This window comes from Thamnophis elegans, chromosome 4 (assembly GCF_009769535.1).
Source record: "Thamnophis elegans isolate rThaEle1 chromosome 4, rThaEle1.pri, whole genome shotgun sequence".
NCBI classification, from domain to species: domain Eukaryota; kingdom Metazoa; phylum Chordata; class Lepidosauria; order Squamata; family Colubridae; genus Thamnophis; species Thamnophis elegans.
In genome coordinates, this window is record NC_045544.1 from 93,971,228 (window position 1) to 93,986,320 (window position 15,093).

Sequence of the window (15,093 nt, forward strand, 5' to 3'; positions counted from 1 at the left end):
AAGACTAGAGATACTGAAAACTTAGGCAGAAATAATTCTATAAGTGGAACTTAATTTATATAAGTTCTCAGTTTTCTCTATGACTTTCCTTTGATAGAGCATTCTCTACAGCCAATTCTGAACTTGAAGAAGCAGGATATAATGGGTTTTTATGCTTTTGAGATTAGGTGTTGTAGAAGACTCTTAAGAATACAATTAGAAGATTATACTCAAGGCACAAGTGGCTAAGTTGAAATAATTATACTTATGACATATCATGAAAAATCTAGCTGTCTGAAGAAGTCTGTAATTCAGGGGAAAGTAAAAGGAAAGAGTAGAATATAATAAGCAGTAGGATGGATGAACTCAGTTACAATGTTGATGGGGCCAGATTTGGGACAAATTGTCATGGAGAAAACCTATGTGGTTGCTAAAAATAACACTGATGGTACATAATTATCAAGACCCTTAATAGTTAACAGTCTTATATGAAAATTAAAATATTCTGAATGCTTATCATTTTCCTTCAATAGGTGAAATAAAGTACATGCTTTGGATTACGTTTATTTATGTTATTATCTACAACCTTTTCATACATGATATGCTAGAGAGTTTTGCACTGTCCAATTATGCTTTGTTTTTAACTTGCATTACAGATGGCACCTTTCTTGCAGTGGGTTCTCACGACAACTTCATTTACCTCTACATAGTAACAGAAAATGGAAGAAAGTACAGCAGATATGGAAAGTGCACTGTAAGAACTGTAACGTAATACTTTTTTAACTTTGTAAGTAAAAGTGGAATGCATACAGATTTAGCTGTTTTCTCATCCAGGTACTGTCTAGATCCCAGTAAGTAATACCATACTGAACCTTAATTCTGATGGTTGATGGTACAGGAAATAAATAGCACATTTCTATTTAAAATATATCCAATTAATATTGTGTTCTTATCACTTGACCCCAGTGTTATCCTGAAATACCACTTCTTAAAGTTATCTTAAGAATATAGTGTCTTTTACTTTTAGGGCATGAAGGTATATATACAAAACATTTTTTCCAATTTAAATATAAGCAAAATTTGCTTTTAACTGTGGTAAAATATGATAGAGTTCCATGATTTCCATGCTCATTATTTCTGTAGTTGGTTTTATTTTATTTTTACCCCAAAACCTGCTTCAGGTTCCATTTTTTGCCACAGAGCTTCATACAGTACCATTGTTCAAATCCTGATATATTATTCTGGACATGTGGAAGTTAAAAAGCATTTTTTGTCAATGTAATGCACATATACCTTTCAGTTTTGAATGCTAATTTGACATTTCAAATTCTCTATCCTAATTTATTAGACTGACATACTTAAAATGCAGATATCGAGAGGCTAGACACTTTTCCATTTTAAACAATTGCCCCACATGAAAAAACAAATTGCATATATTAGTTTGGAAAATCACAGTAAAAAGAGATCTGCTTATTCTGCCTTTTATTTTAAACCCAAGTTTCACCAAAATATACCTTTTCCAAAAAGTTTCAGGGAGTGAAGGGCTCTGGAATATTTTTCACTCTTTTTATTAGTAAATTTGTTTCTAGACAAAATACTCAGAGTTGGGTATTAATTTTAGATCTTGATTTTAGATCTGTACTTTAGGTCTGGATTAATAGAGAGTATAGCATCTTTTGTATGCTCCACCACCACCTGGAGGTCACATGAGAGCTCATGCAGCAGCAACAGAGTTAAGCTTTTCCAGCTTAAATTTAAAGTTTAGTTTGCCTTTTTAAACTCTAATTTTATATTTTTTTAGTGTAAACTGTTATGACTCTGATACTTGGCAGAATAAAAATAATAAATTATAACTTATCTGATAATAAAAGGTGTGACTGGTAAAACATTTAATAGGATCATAGTACTATTTCACTTTGTGATAGCTCTGTATGCTATTCGTTCGCTTCATAACTTTCTCCTATCCTTCATAGTTCAGAGTTTTTAATGTAGTACGTGCAGTTTTTATTCGAGTGAAGTGCTAGTACTTGTCACATATGCATATGGTATGTCAGAAATGAAATATAAAATAACTCTCTTGTTATGACTGCCACTGAAGAGATGGTGGTTGCTTATAGAAATATACATCTAGTGTAAACTATTTAGACTGTTTCAGCAATGTGATCTTCAACTCTCACATGATTTAGTCAAAGGGATATTTTTGCACAAAAGAGTCTCTTTAAATTTAAAATAGAAGAAAATTTCTATTTTCTAAATTCTGGAAAAATGTTAACAGCTGCCAAAAGTCCAGCAATGTCTGGTAATTGATGTTAGTGCTAGCTTCTCAATTTTTAAAGATTCAGGATAACAGATGGAGGGCAGGGGGAGAGAAAAAAAACAGATGGAGCTTTCTTCTTTTTTCTGAGCCCACTGCATGTTTTCCTGAGCGACTGTGAATATTGTAAAAGCAAATTCATTCATGTAAACCAGTTGAATTTGGCATCCTATTATCCTTGGCATGAAACAAGGTCTATACATAACTGCTCACAAAGAACATTTATGTTATTGCATATCCACCCTTTCAGTCGAAGGGTAAATTGCAGCCTTCCATTTCATACAAATCTTGTTTGCCCAAGTTCACTTGTGATTGACAGATAGATTTGTTTTTGCTATGAAATCAGTTATGTATAGGGAAATCACTGCACTTGAGAAGGAGGAAACTCACACAATGAAATGATTAAAGCAGGGATTTGCATCTGTCTGCCATATGCTTAAATTTCAACAGGGCTGACTGGGAATTATGGTAATTGAAATCCATTCATGGACTTCTAGTTCATTCCCATCAAAGTACGAACTTGGCGGATTAGTTTTATAAACTACCATATCGATTTGTTTATTTGAACATTTTAAAGGGAAGATAAAAGGTAAAAAAGGGAAAAATCACTGTTTTAACTGGAATTTTGACAGCTTCTTTATCTTTTTTTGTTTATATGTATTTTAGGGACATTCCAGCTATATTACACATCTTGATTGGTCCCCAGAAAACAAATACATAATGTCCAACTCAGGAGATTATGAAATATTATACTGTGAGTATAAAATTGCAATTATTTCCATAGTAGAAAAATGCTAAGAATCATAAGAAGACAATTTTTTGCAGTACATCGAATGCCTGTTGACAGAGGATAATTGACCTTCTATAACCTGATCTTCCATATTATTCAAAGTTATTTTGTTCTTAATGTTAATTCCAAATATAGCTCCTTCTCTGCAAAGGCATCAATTAACACTTTATGAAAGAGGTGCTGAGATATGAGATACAATAATACAATAGCAGAGTTGGAAGGGACCTTGGAGGTCTTCTAGTCCAACCCCTTGCCTAGGCAGGAAACCCTATAATCTTTCAGACAAATGGCTATCCAACATCATCTTAAAGACTTCCAGTGTTGGGGCATTCACAACTTCTGAAGGCAAGCTGTTCCACTGATTAATTGTTCTAACTGTCAGGGAATTTCTCCCCAGTTCTAAGTTGCTTGGGAAGAACTAGTTAAACTTAGTGAAATTTAGCGATAATAGATATAGTTAAATACATAATTGATAATGATAATAATGTATACAATGTGTAGTGTTATGATAAGTAAAAATTGGATATGAATATTGAATGGTACCTATGAAAGGAAGATTAGAAATCCTTTTGGATTATATACAAAGCTTAATAAAAAGAACTAAGTTAGATACAATTAAGTTTTGATTATTAGGGGGAAAATGTTATGATACAGGATATAATCAAATAAAAGAGGGATAATGATGACAACCTATATATATGTATGGGTACAACATAAGGAAACTGGGTGAAAATTGCAAGCAGTGATTTGGAAAGAATGATTAGAAAACTTTATTATTAAATATTATGGATGTTTAGCTAGAATAGGACATAAGGATTCAGTGTTATTGGAGGATTTTAGAAATATTAAATGAAATGCCAGTATGTGGTTATGTATTAAATCTTGGTATATTTTATGATGAAGGACGTTTAAACAATTATAGTCAAATAAAATGGAGGTATGATAAGGGTAACATGTATAAATAACTGAGTTAAAATACTTGAGTTAATATGAATTATGCTTGATGACTGTGGAAGAGATGTAAGAAAGCATTTTGTAACCAACTGATACACTTTCTACAGTATGTAAAGAAGGAAAATTTTATGTGTTGTGTTTGTTTTGAAAAATTTTAAAAAATTGTCTGAAACTGTATAGGGTTTACTGCCTAGGCAGGGAGTTGGACTAGAAGACCTCAAAGGTCCCTTCCAACTCTGCTATTGTATTGTATTAATTGTGTTAATTTTATATCAGAGTATGTCAGAGTATAATTTATAGCTTGAAAGTATTAGGTATGTTTGCTTGATCAAATTTCTTCTTTATTGATATAATAGTTAAAGTAATTATTTTAGCACTATTAATATTCTTTTATTTTAGGAAACTTTAAGAATTAAAAATGTTCCATGTTCATTAGACCTACCAAACAAATTATTTTCCCTAGCCCAAAGGTAGTAAAATCTTTTGGTATTGTTGCACATTTGGGATACCTAACCTAGGAAAACCCATGACTGGCAGGCTACATTCAGCCATATTGTCACAACTTTGTAGGGTTTTCTTTTAGATTACCAAAATAATGCTTACTATAGACCTGAAAGACAAAATTAAGTTAAAATATCTTAAACAATTGTGGTATACTTTAAATGAGCTTGGAGCTATCCAGGATATGAACATTACTAATCAAAATAAGACTGAATAACAGTGAGGTAACAATAAACTCTTATGAAGAGTCCCCCTGGTTCTATAGACATCTCTGCTGTCTTTTATAAATTGTTACTCTGTAGTAGTAAAGAATAATGGCATATGAAATAATGGCATATGCAGGATATGAGTTATTCAATTCTGGCCCAATTTAAAGTGGATTTGCATACAAATTACAAAACTATTTCATTCAAGTGTTCCTGCTTTTAACTGTAAATTGAAGATTGCTAGATTGTTCTAGCAAAAAAATAATAATTCCAAAAGAAGGCAATGGCTATCTTGCCAAGAAATCATGCATGCATCTACATAACTAGCAGGAGTCAAGTTCAATTTGAACATGGCTTGTCTTACTATTAACAGTAATTTTAATTATTTCCATATATTTATTTAAAAGCTGTATATAGCTGCCCATCTTATATCAAAATCTGGGCGGCTGCTGATCAACAATTAAAACAACATCTGCACACAAACAACACATGATTAAAACCATAAACATTAAAACCCTGACACTAACGTTAAGCTTCCACATGCAGTCCCTCATTTAATCCTTTATCACCTGTCCCTATCTCAAGGCGTGGGAGGGAAAGCCAAATGTTAAGAAGGTAAAGGGCTGCAAAACTTCAAAGTGAAGGGTATTTGATAGGAAATAGGCTGGCACAGAAATGCAAACTTCTTAGATCTCTAAAATGACATTGCTTAAGGGAAGGGATTAGAAATGGACAGACACTATCTGATTTGGTAGGAGAGGTAGATTCTGTAGGTAGAATCAGTCTCACAGGTAACCTGGACCTATGGCATATAACAAAAGCACTTAGATTTACTGTATATTCCGCCTTATAAGGCGACTGGGTGTATAAGATGACCCCCTACTTTCAGGTGCTTGCGAGCCAGCTGAAGGCCTCCCCAGTGCCGGGCTTTCATAGTTTGAGCTCAGCACCTTCCTCCTCCAGACCGCCAGCCAGACCTTACTAAGCCATCCCAGCGCTGATCCATCCATGTGCCCAGGCGAGGAGTGCCGAGGTTATCGATTGAAAGGCCGGCGTCTGCGCTGGTGGTGGCGCGGCTTTTTGCTTGGTGGCATTGCTTTTTCTTTTCTTTTGATTTTTTGGTATGGTGTATAAGACGACCCCCAATTTTTGTAATAATTTTTTGGGGTTAAAAAGTCATCTTATACGCCGGAAAATACGGTATCTACTACCCCATAGTGCTTTACATTTACAGCACACTCTGCGCAGTTTACAATGTCAGCATATTGCCCCCAACAATATAGGTCCTCATTTTACTGACCTTAGCAGGATGAAAGGCTGAGTAAACCTTCAGCCTGCCAGGATCAAACTCCAGGCTATGTGGAGCGTTAGCCTACAACATTGCATTCTATCCGCGCCACCAGGGCTCCTTTATAACAGAGCTTTAAAGTAATAACATCTGTCCATCCTGATCCATTTAAGCAATAGCAATAGCAGTAGACTTATATACCGCTTCATAGGCCTTTCAGGCCTCTCTAAGCGGTTTACAGAGAGTCAGCATATTGCCCCCAACAATCTGGGTCCTCATTTTACCCACCTCGGAAGGATGGAAGGCTGAGTCAACCCTGAGCCGGTGAGATTTGAACCGCTGACCTGCTGATCTAGCAGTAGCCTGCAGTGCTGCATTTAACCACTGCGCCACCTTGGCACAGAGATAGCATAAAAAGCTTCATGCATAAATGTCACTGAAGAGTGTCTTTGGAGGCTTTTCTTTTTTTATAGTAATAATGTGAAATTCATTTGTATAGAAATAAAATTACATCAATATGTCTAAAGCTATTGAATGAATCAATGGATAAAAATTCAAAGAGAAGGAATGTTTAAAATTTTATCCCCCTCCGTCAGTTACTATGAATTTACATTTTATTAGCACCTATTGTTGGCAAACAGTTGTATAGTCCAGAATGTAAGTTAAAGTAGCTAGGACCCAAATTTTCAAGATATGTGAATTCTTTATTCTTTCTTTATTCATCAGAAAGAGAAAAAAGAAAAACTCATTCATGTTGCACCGGAATGTAGCATATGCAGATAATTATATATACCAGTCTGCTGAAATTGTTGACTTTATATTAACATGATTGTGTCACCCCTAATTCTCGGACTTTCAAGCTATTGGTTTATAATGTGAACTACAGGTAGTTCTCAACGTGTGACCACAATTGAACCCAAAATTTCTGTTGTTAAGTGAGGCATTTGTTAAATGGGTTTTGCCCCATTTTACAACTTTTCTTGCCACAATACTAGCAGTTGTTAAGCTAGTAACACAGTTGTTAAGTGAATATGGTTTCCCCATTGACTTCACTTGTCAGATGGTCACAAAGGGTGATCACATGACTCTGCAACACTGTAACCATCATAAATATGAGTCAGTTCCCAAGAGTCCAAATTTTATGAAAAATGGTCATGTCACTTTTTTCAAAGCTGTTGTAACTTTAAATGGTCACTAAATGAACCGTTGCAAGCAGAGGACTACCTGTATAAGCATTATTTATTATTTTAAAAAATGTTCTTTTTTATAAAAACAAAACAAAACCATAAAGCCACTATTTAGCCTTTTATTTTTCCTACAGTAAAAGATAGTTCAGTATTTAGATTTTATTTCCATTGTATCTTTGAGTCCTTATTTAATATAATACATGAAATGTAGAATAATTTTTTTGACCACCATTGCTTTGGAGAACAAATGCTTGCAATACCTAAATAACAAAGGATAGCATAGTGAAAAACTTTAAATTTGCAACATACTCTGCTTGTAAACCCATTTAAACAACAGTTACTCAAACTCAAAATATTTGACAGTTTTTATTTAGCTTTTTAATAGATAGATAGATACAGTAGATGATAGATAGATAGATAGATAAAACAAATCTCACAGTAATATTATTTTACTATATAATTATATACAGTACAAACTATATAATTATAGTTTGAGGCTGTCCAGACACAGAAGTGGACAGAAGAACCTCTGTCCTAGGTAGAGGCAGATGTAGGGTCTCCTACTTGGGCAGAGAGTTGGACTAGATGATCTGCAAGGTTCCTTCCAACTCTGTTAATCTGTTACTTATCTGTTGTTTGTTAAAAATGCTGCCAATTTCAGAGACCCATGTTTAGGCATAGAGGAGAGGACCTTCTCCTATTGTTTCCAAGATATGGAATAAGTTCCTTCCACAGATTTACCATTTCTCTCTCTTTGGGCACATGGCATTTCATTTCAACCAGCTCTTTTGAATTGGAATGATAATGATTAGTTGATGCTTTTAACTGGGTTTTAATTGCTTTATGTTTCTCGGTGTTTTTGTTCTGAGAGTTACTTTGAGAACCTTAGGGATGGAAAAATAGGATACAATTGGAAATTATAAATAGTTATTTCAATGCCAGTTATGTATTTTTATAAAGGGGACATTCCAAATGGCTGTAAACTGATAAGGAACCGCTCTGATTGTAAGGACATAGATTGGACAACATATACTTGTGTGCTGGGGTTTCAGGTATTTGGTGAGTACTATATTCCTATTTAATTGTTATTCTTAAGTTTAAAATCAGTCTACTCTGGAAAATACAAAGATTACACCATTCATAGAGTGTTTTAACTATTTTGTTGTTGTTTCTTTAAATTGACTTTGTAAATAAAATCATTCCAGTGTTTTCTTTTTCATTAAATATAATCTAAGGGAAAATTGTTAAATTCCATAAGCATCTACTACAAATCAAATTATTAGCAAATAATTATGTAATTATTATCACAATGTCACAACACAAACCTCAGCTTTTTGTACAAGTTACCTGAGGTTGAATACAAGTATATGTTGAGGTTATTTCCCTGTATATATTTTGTCACTTGGCATAGGTCTGTGCATATAACTTTTCCTTTGTTGTCATAAGAAATAGGGTTCCCAACTGGGTAATTTTAAGATGTGCGGATTTCAGCTCCCAGAATTCCTAGTCAGCATTCTGTGGCTAATAATTCTGCAAGATGAGCTCCACACATCTTAACGTTATCCAGGTAAGAAAACACTGATAAGAAAAGATTAAACATTTGTCATTATATCTGCATTTGATTTAAGGCTTCAGTTCATTCATTCCATTATTATCTTAATATATTTCAATTATTTAAAAATGTGCCTCCTAAATTTGGGCAATAATATTGTTTTTTTCTTTGTTGCTTATTAAAGTAATAAAAGAACTTAGAAAATATTTTGGGTTCTGTCATGTCAGCTAAAGCATTTGTCTTTTCTCATACACATAGGAGAGATTGTATTTCTAGGACAATTATTATACATTGGATTATTTAGTTTTGATTGATGTATTCTAAATGGATGGCTAATCTCTTAAAATTCTTCTAACCAATAGAGAATTTGTAACCATTTAGAATTATCAGATGACTAAGGCCGATAGGAATTGGAGTTCAACATCTTGAGAGCTATAAGTCTCTGTGTTTTCCCCTTGTTTTAGTAACATTGTTTTTTTTTCTTTTGTGCTTATATAATGAAGGAGTGTGGCCAGAAGGATCAGATGGAACAGATATAAATGCCCTTGTGAGGTCCCATAATAGGAAAGTGATAGCTGTGGCTGATGACTTTTGTAAAGTCCATCTATTTCAATATCCCTGTTCCAAAGCAAAGGTAAGTTTAGGGGCAATGTTTTAGAGCAGAAATGAGAAGAAAGAGGTTGTATACTATACTAAATATATGGCTATGTATTCTTGTAGAAATAACACTATGCACCAAATTTCCCATAACAGTTATTGTTGGTGAATATGGTGAAATATAACTTAGGAAAAAAATCTGTCCCTTTGCCTTACTAGATTGGTCACCTGGAGGTATAATGTTTAAGTTACTACTCTCTCACTACATTTTCTTTTTAATTTCATATCTACTTGTAGTTTTTAAGCTGTAGGCAGCACAGTGATTGCAGTGAAAGGACAGAACAGAAATTTTATGATTTAGTTTACTAGGAAAATAGAATAATAATAGCAATAGCACTTAGACTAATATACCTCCTCACAGTGCTTTACAGCCCTCTCTAAGTGGTTTACAGAGTCAGCATATTGCCCCGAACAACAACAATCTGGCTCCTCATTTTACAGACCTGAGAAGGATGGAAGGCTGAGTCAGCCTTGAGCTAGTGAGAATTGAATTGACGAAGTGCTGGCAGCAGGCAGTCAGCAGCATTAGCCTGCAGTACTACATTCTAACCATTGCACCATCACAGCTCAGAATAATAAAGGACTTTGGAGGTCTTCTAGACCAACCCACTGCTCAAAGCAGGGAACCATATCCCATTTGAGAAAAATAATTGTCCAATCTCTCTTAAAAACTCCAGTATTCCAACACCCACAACTTTTGGAGGCAAGTTTTTCCACTGATGAATTGTTCTAAGTGTCAGGAAATTTCTCCTTAGTTCTACGTTGGTTGTCTCCTAGATTAGTTTCCATTCGTTGCTTCAAGATGCTTTGGAGAATAAGTTGACCCCCTCTTCTTTGTGGCAGCCCCTTAGATATTGGTAATATTGCTATTACCACTCCTATTCCTTCTTTTAATTAAAGTAGACATACCCAATATCTGCAACCATTTTACATATGTTTTAGTCTCCAGTTCCCTAATCATTTTAGTTCCTCTTCTCTGCACTCTTTGTAGAGTCTCCACGTCTTTTTATATTGTGGCAACCAAAACAAAAGTGTGATTTTTTACCAGGGCATTATAAATTGGTACTGATATTTCACATGATCTTGATTCTATCTTTCTGTTAATGCACCCTTAGGACTTTTGTTAGCTTTTTTTATAAGTGCAACACATTACTGCTCACATTTAAGTGATTGTCCACAGCTCTACATATGATCCACAACTCTCACTCTGGCCAGATACAATAATTGTCCCTACTGCCCTTCTCATGGAGGGTCTTTGTAGTAAGCGTTGGTGGGGGTGATAAAACACACCAGCTGAATTGGCTATCTAATTTCAGCCTGAAGAGCACAAACTAAAGACTCAAGATAAGCAATCTAACCATTTAAACTAGCAATCTGCTTACAATAGCATAGCATCCAAATTTAAAAAGAGTACCACGAAAGACAGCTGCAAAGCAAGTGTTGCACTGAACTAAGCCAGACATTCTAAAATAAAATTACAATCACATAAGCATTTATCAAGGATGAACTACTGATGTTTTCTGGTCAGAAGGTCAGCCGCCTTCACAATGGGTAATTTCAGAGAGTCATTGCAAATAGATATTCCCTTTCAGCCTACCTGTTTTGTCTTGAAGTTGCTGTGAGTGTTTGTCTCAGCAGTCTCTGGTGCTATGCAAATGCACTCCAATTGCAACCAGTGACTGTTGGACACCCAATGATTTCCAGGATTGCTGGAAAATGCAAACCAATTATTCTGGTTAGCAGCTTCCCCACTCCTATAACAGGGTTATTTACAAGAAGAGTGGGACCTACCCCTTTCCTGTGAAACTTGCACACTTATTCTATAAGTAAAATCTATTGTTTGAATATTTATAGATGGCAAAGTAACCGGTAGCATTACACTTCGATAGAATTCATGTTTGAGATTGTAATGATTTATATTTTGGGAAAATGTGTACTTTGCTAAAATTTACAATGCATTGGAAAGGTAAGATGTATATTTTCCTAATTAAATATATGTAATTGGAAGTTGAGTTAATCATGTTTGATGTATAGCTTGATCTTAACAATGTTGTTGTTTTTTATTTGTGTTAACAGGCTCCAAGTCATAAATATAGTGCCCATAGTAGTCATGTAACAAATGTCAGTTTCTCTCATAATGATAGTCATTTAATTTCAACTGGAGGCAAAGATATGAGTATCATTCAGTGGAGACTTGTTGAGAAAGCAACTTTGCCACAGAATGATACTGCTGTAGAAATGGCCACAAACAAAGTGCCTGTAACTGCCAGAGACAGCTTTACACAGCCAAGCATCCCTGTATCCCTTATTCAACCCTTGGATGAACTGGCAGCCAGTGAAAATTTAATGGATGGCTTTTCACCGTCCTTCGAGAGTGACGTGGAACATACTGTGAAGACCAATGAAGAGCAGAATGAGGAGCAAAGTGAGGGAAGCAGTCTGGATCCAGGAGAGCCAAATTGTGAAGAACCATCTAGTGAAATGAGTGAGGAACCGAGTGAATCCACTGTTATCAAAGATCAGCAGGAAAACTCTCCAGTGTCTTATCAACTTGAAGCTCAAGATGATCTTTAAATAGTTTCTCTCCGTGCACATTGTTTTGTAAAAAAAAAAAAAAAAAGAGGGTTCAAGTAAGGAAGGGAAGCAGCTCTGACATGGAGCACTCAAGTTTCTGTGGAAGCCTTGTTAGTTTGATCTACTTCTATTTGGATTATTGTAAGGACTCATTTTGACAGTTCTAGTCAAGTGCTAAATAGAAAACTAGAATGTTATCTTAGGTTAAATATAATTCTGAAATTGCTATGAGAAAGAGGCATGATACAAATAACTAAGGAAGAGTTCACTGAGAAAAGCAGGTAGAGAATATTGTGGGAAAGAACTATATTCAGAAGCATTAGGTAATAATATACCTGCTATGTAATGTAACCCTGATGAAAACCCTTCAAGAAGCTCTCCTTTCTTTTTTTACATTAAAAAGAGAAGGAGAGGAGAATAACACAACACCATAATGGCACATACAGTGCTGTGCTTACTGCCTTCTTGATTAATACCTATGCAATTTTCTAAAACTAGCAAATCTTACTAGCCGCTACTTTGGTTGCTGATTGTCCTAAGACAACTCATATTAAAGTATACTTCTGTTTGTTCCATGATAATAGATCTTAAAAGAACCAAATTAAGATGGCAACTTCTGCTTAGTTTTCTACCCAATGACTGCTATACGTAATTTCAAGGAACTACTTGCATTGACATATTAAAATTCAAGAGCACCAACTGTGACTATAATGCAAACTGACTTAACTTCATTAAGATAAATGTTTTAATTCTCAAGTTCAAATCTGACCTTCAGATACAATTAGTACTGTCAATAAGAGATTAAATATTAGAGAAATAGCATTAAGCTATGAAATCTAATGCTTGGGAGTTATGTAATGATTGATTCAATTATTTAAAAAATTAGGAATAACCTTAAAATAAGGAATTTTCACATAGACTTTTTTACAGCCATCTTTTTAATAGCTGTAATATAAATGCCCCATTTTCTTGGATAATGTTGGCTATTTTTGAATTTTTTTTCTCTATCTCTGTGTTTCTTTTTTCTATTGTCCAATTTTGTAAGCCGTGCAGCTCAGAGATAGCTGGACCTGGCCAGTTATGGGATATCATGGCATTTTAGTATGTGGTAAAAATACCTTTTTTTTAAAAAAATGCATCAGCTACATTTTTTCTTAAATACCTAGGTTTTCCTGTTTAAACGTTTGTTGAAAAACATCCTACTTTATATTTTACTTACATAGGATTTTTTAAAATTGTGCTGATATTTTAGACCTTATTTAGAAGTTGTGTTTAGAAACCTTTGTTAAGTCTTAAGCGTGCAAGCGTTTACGTGAATGTGCCATTCCAAAGTGCATCAGAACTGTCATTCCCTTCTATTAACTTCTCAGGAGTAAATACTACAGATCAGGTATGTAATCTACACTATTCATCAGTGGAAACATTAACAATTGATGTGGACTCCCAAGGAACATAAAGACTGTCACATACAGATACATACAGGTGCACATAGATCTTTGTTTACATCCATTCCGGAAAACCTCAACATAATTATCTTCAGAAACCACGATGTGAATTCCAAGCAACTGCTCTCTTTTGCTTTATCTAAAAAGCTGTACTGTTAAATGCTCCAGTGTATGATTGGCCACTTTGCCAAATAGTCCCTGTGGGCAATACGAATACAAATACTGCATCAAGATAATGGATTCCTTTGGAAAAGTGGCATCTATCTGCAAAGGAGGAGGCCCATTTTCAGTGATGTACAATTTCTGGTCTGCTTCAGTGAGTTCTATAACCACCCATAATAGATGGAGGAAAAGAGGGAGAAAGGGGATTCATTAAACATTCTCCCCCATATTTTTGTTCCACTCTATTCTACAGGGAGAGATTAACTGAATAATGCAGCTTTTAAAAACATAGTAAGGTAAAATAGCTCTAGTAATTTTAGTTAACATGAAATGGATTGTAGAACTCATCCTCAGTGAGTAACACAAAAACAGAGCATTTTGTTTGGATTTATCTATTATCTTGAGGTTGCCATATAAAGTGAGAATTAGTTGTGATTTTCCTCATGTTATAGATTAACAGATTTTTTAATGCCAAAAAAAAAGAGAAAAGGAAAAAAAAGCCTTACAATTTTTGATTGCTGGCAACTACTGTTCAATAAATAATTAAATCTGTGATAATAGAAATGGGTGGGATTATGTTAACTGTAAATGTTTTAGGGTAAAATTGTGAATGAAATATGATTTGAGTGTGTCATGTGAAGATGTTTGAGCCATTCTGTCTATCATGCATTCCTGTCTCATGGCAGAAAAATCTGAAGATTTAAAATAATAATAAAAATACAAGAATCAACTTAATGTAGCAATCTCTTCTTGTTCATATCTTTCCTGGTTCATATGTTGGAATTTCAGTAGTCTAAAGCAGGGCTGTTCCAGTTCGCTAATCAATTCAAGGCAGATGTGATCTGCTTGAGGCAGAGCAAATGAGGCCAACTCAACCTATTCTGTATCAAAAGTTATGATGAAGCTCCATGTTCAATATCTGGTCAGGGCAAGGATGATTCAGGATGTCCAAGTCAAAATGCCCTTGCAGTCAGACTTACATTTATCATCCTAAAGTATCTTGAATGGGGGTGAAATCATGAGTTAACCTGCTTGCTTGCTACTCCATATTCCTCATCTACTCTGTTCTATTTTGTTCTCTGTCATTTTGGTGTCAGTTGAGTAAAATATTTCATTATGATGTATTGCTTAGAATAACAGTGGACAACCTTGGAATCATGTAGTTTCTCATTTTTGCAGACTATGCTGCCTCTCAGTAATTCAATGGAAAAACCATCAAAAGTGTCAGCCATTTGATAATAGAAAAATGAGAGGAAAAGCAGGGATATCAAATTAAGACAGAATTGGGTCTCCTTATCTCTTTTACATAAAAATTGCTTTCCCAGTTACAAAACTGTTGCTTGACTCTGCCAGAGGGGTATGTCTATGATTTCACCCAGAAAGAAAATAGCTTGCATATGTATATAATAAATGTTTAGGTAAAATGTATCCTAAAACCTGTTAGGCATCTCAAAATACAACACCCCAATAACCCTGTAATAAAA

General features: G+C 34.6%; 1 protein-coding gene across 1 annotated transcript in view; it reads left to right on the forward strand.

Annotated features, from left to right (window-relative positions):
* Positions 1 to 14,339, forward strand: part of EML4 (EMAP like 4) — a 128,221-nt gene extending 113,882 nt beyond the window's left edge. Inside the window, exons 19-23 of the mRNA XM_032215322.1 lie at positions 636 to 733; positions 2,960 to 3,047; positions 8,180 to 8,278; positions 9,275 to 9,405; positions 11,505 to 14,339. Coding sequence (XP_032071213.1) covers positions 636 to 733; positions 2,960 to 3,047; positions 8,180 to 8,278; positions 9,275 to 9,405; positions 11,505 to 12,002 — 914 coding nt within the window. The 3' untranslated portion in view covers positions 12,003 to 14,339. The remainder of the gene's footprint in view (positions 1 to 635; positions 734 to 2,959; positions 3,048 to 8,179; positions 8,279 to 9,274; positions 9,406 to 11,504) is intronic.
* The last annotated feature ends 754 nt before the right edge of the window (positions 14,340 to 15,093 follow it).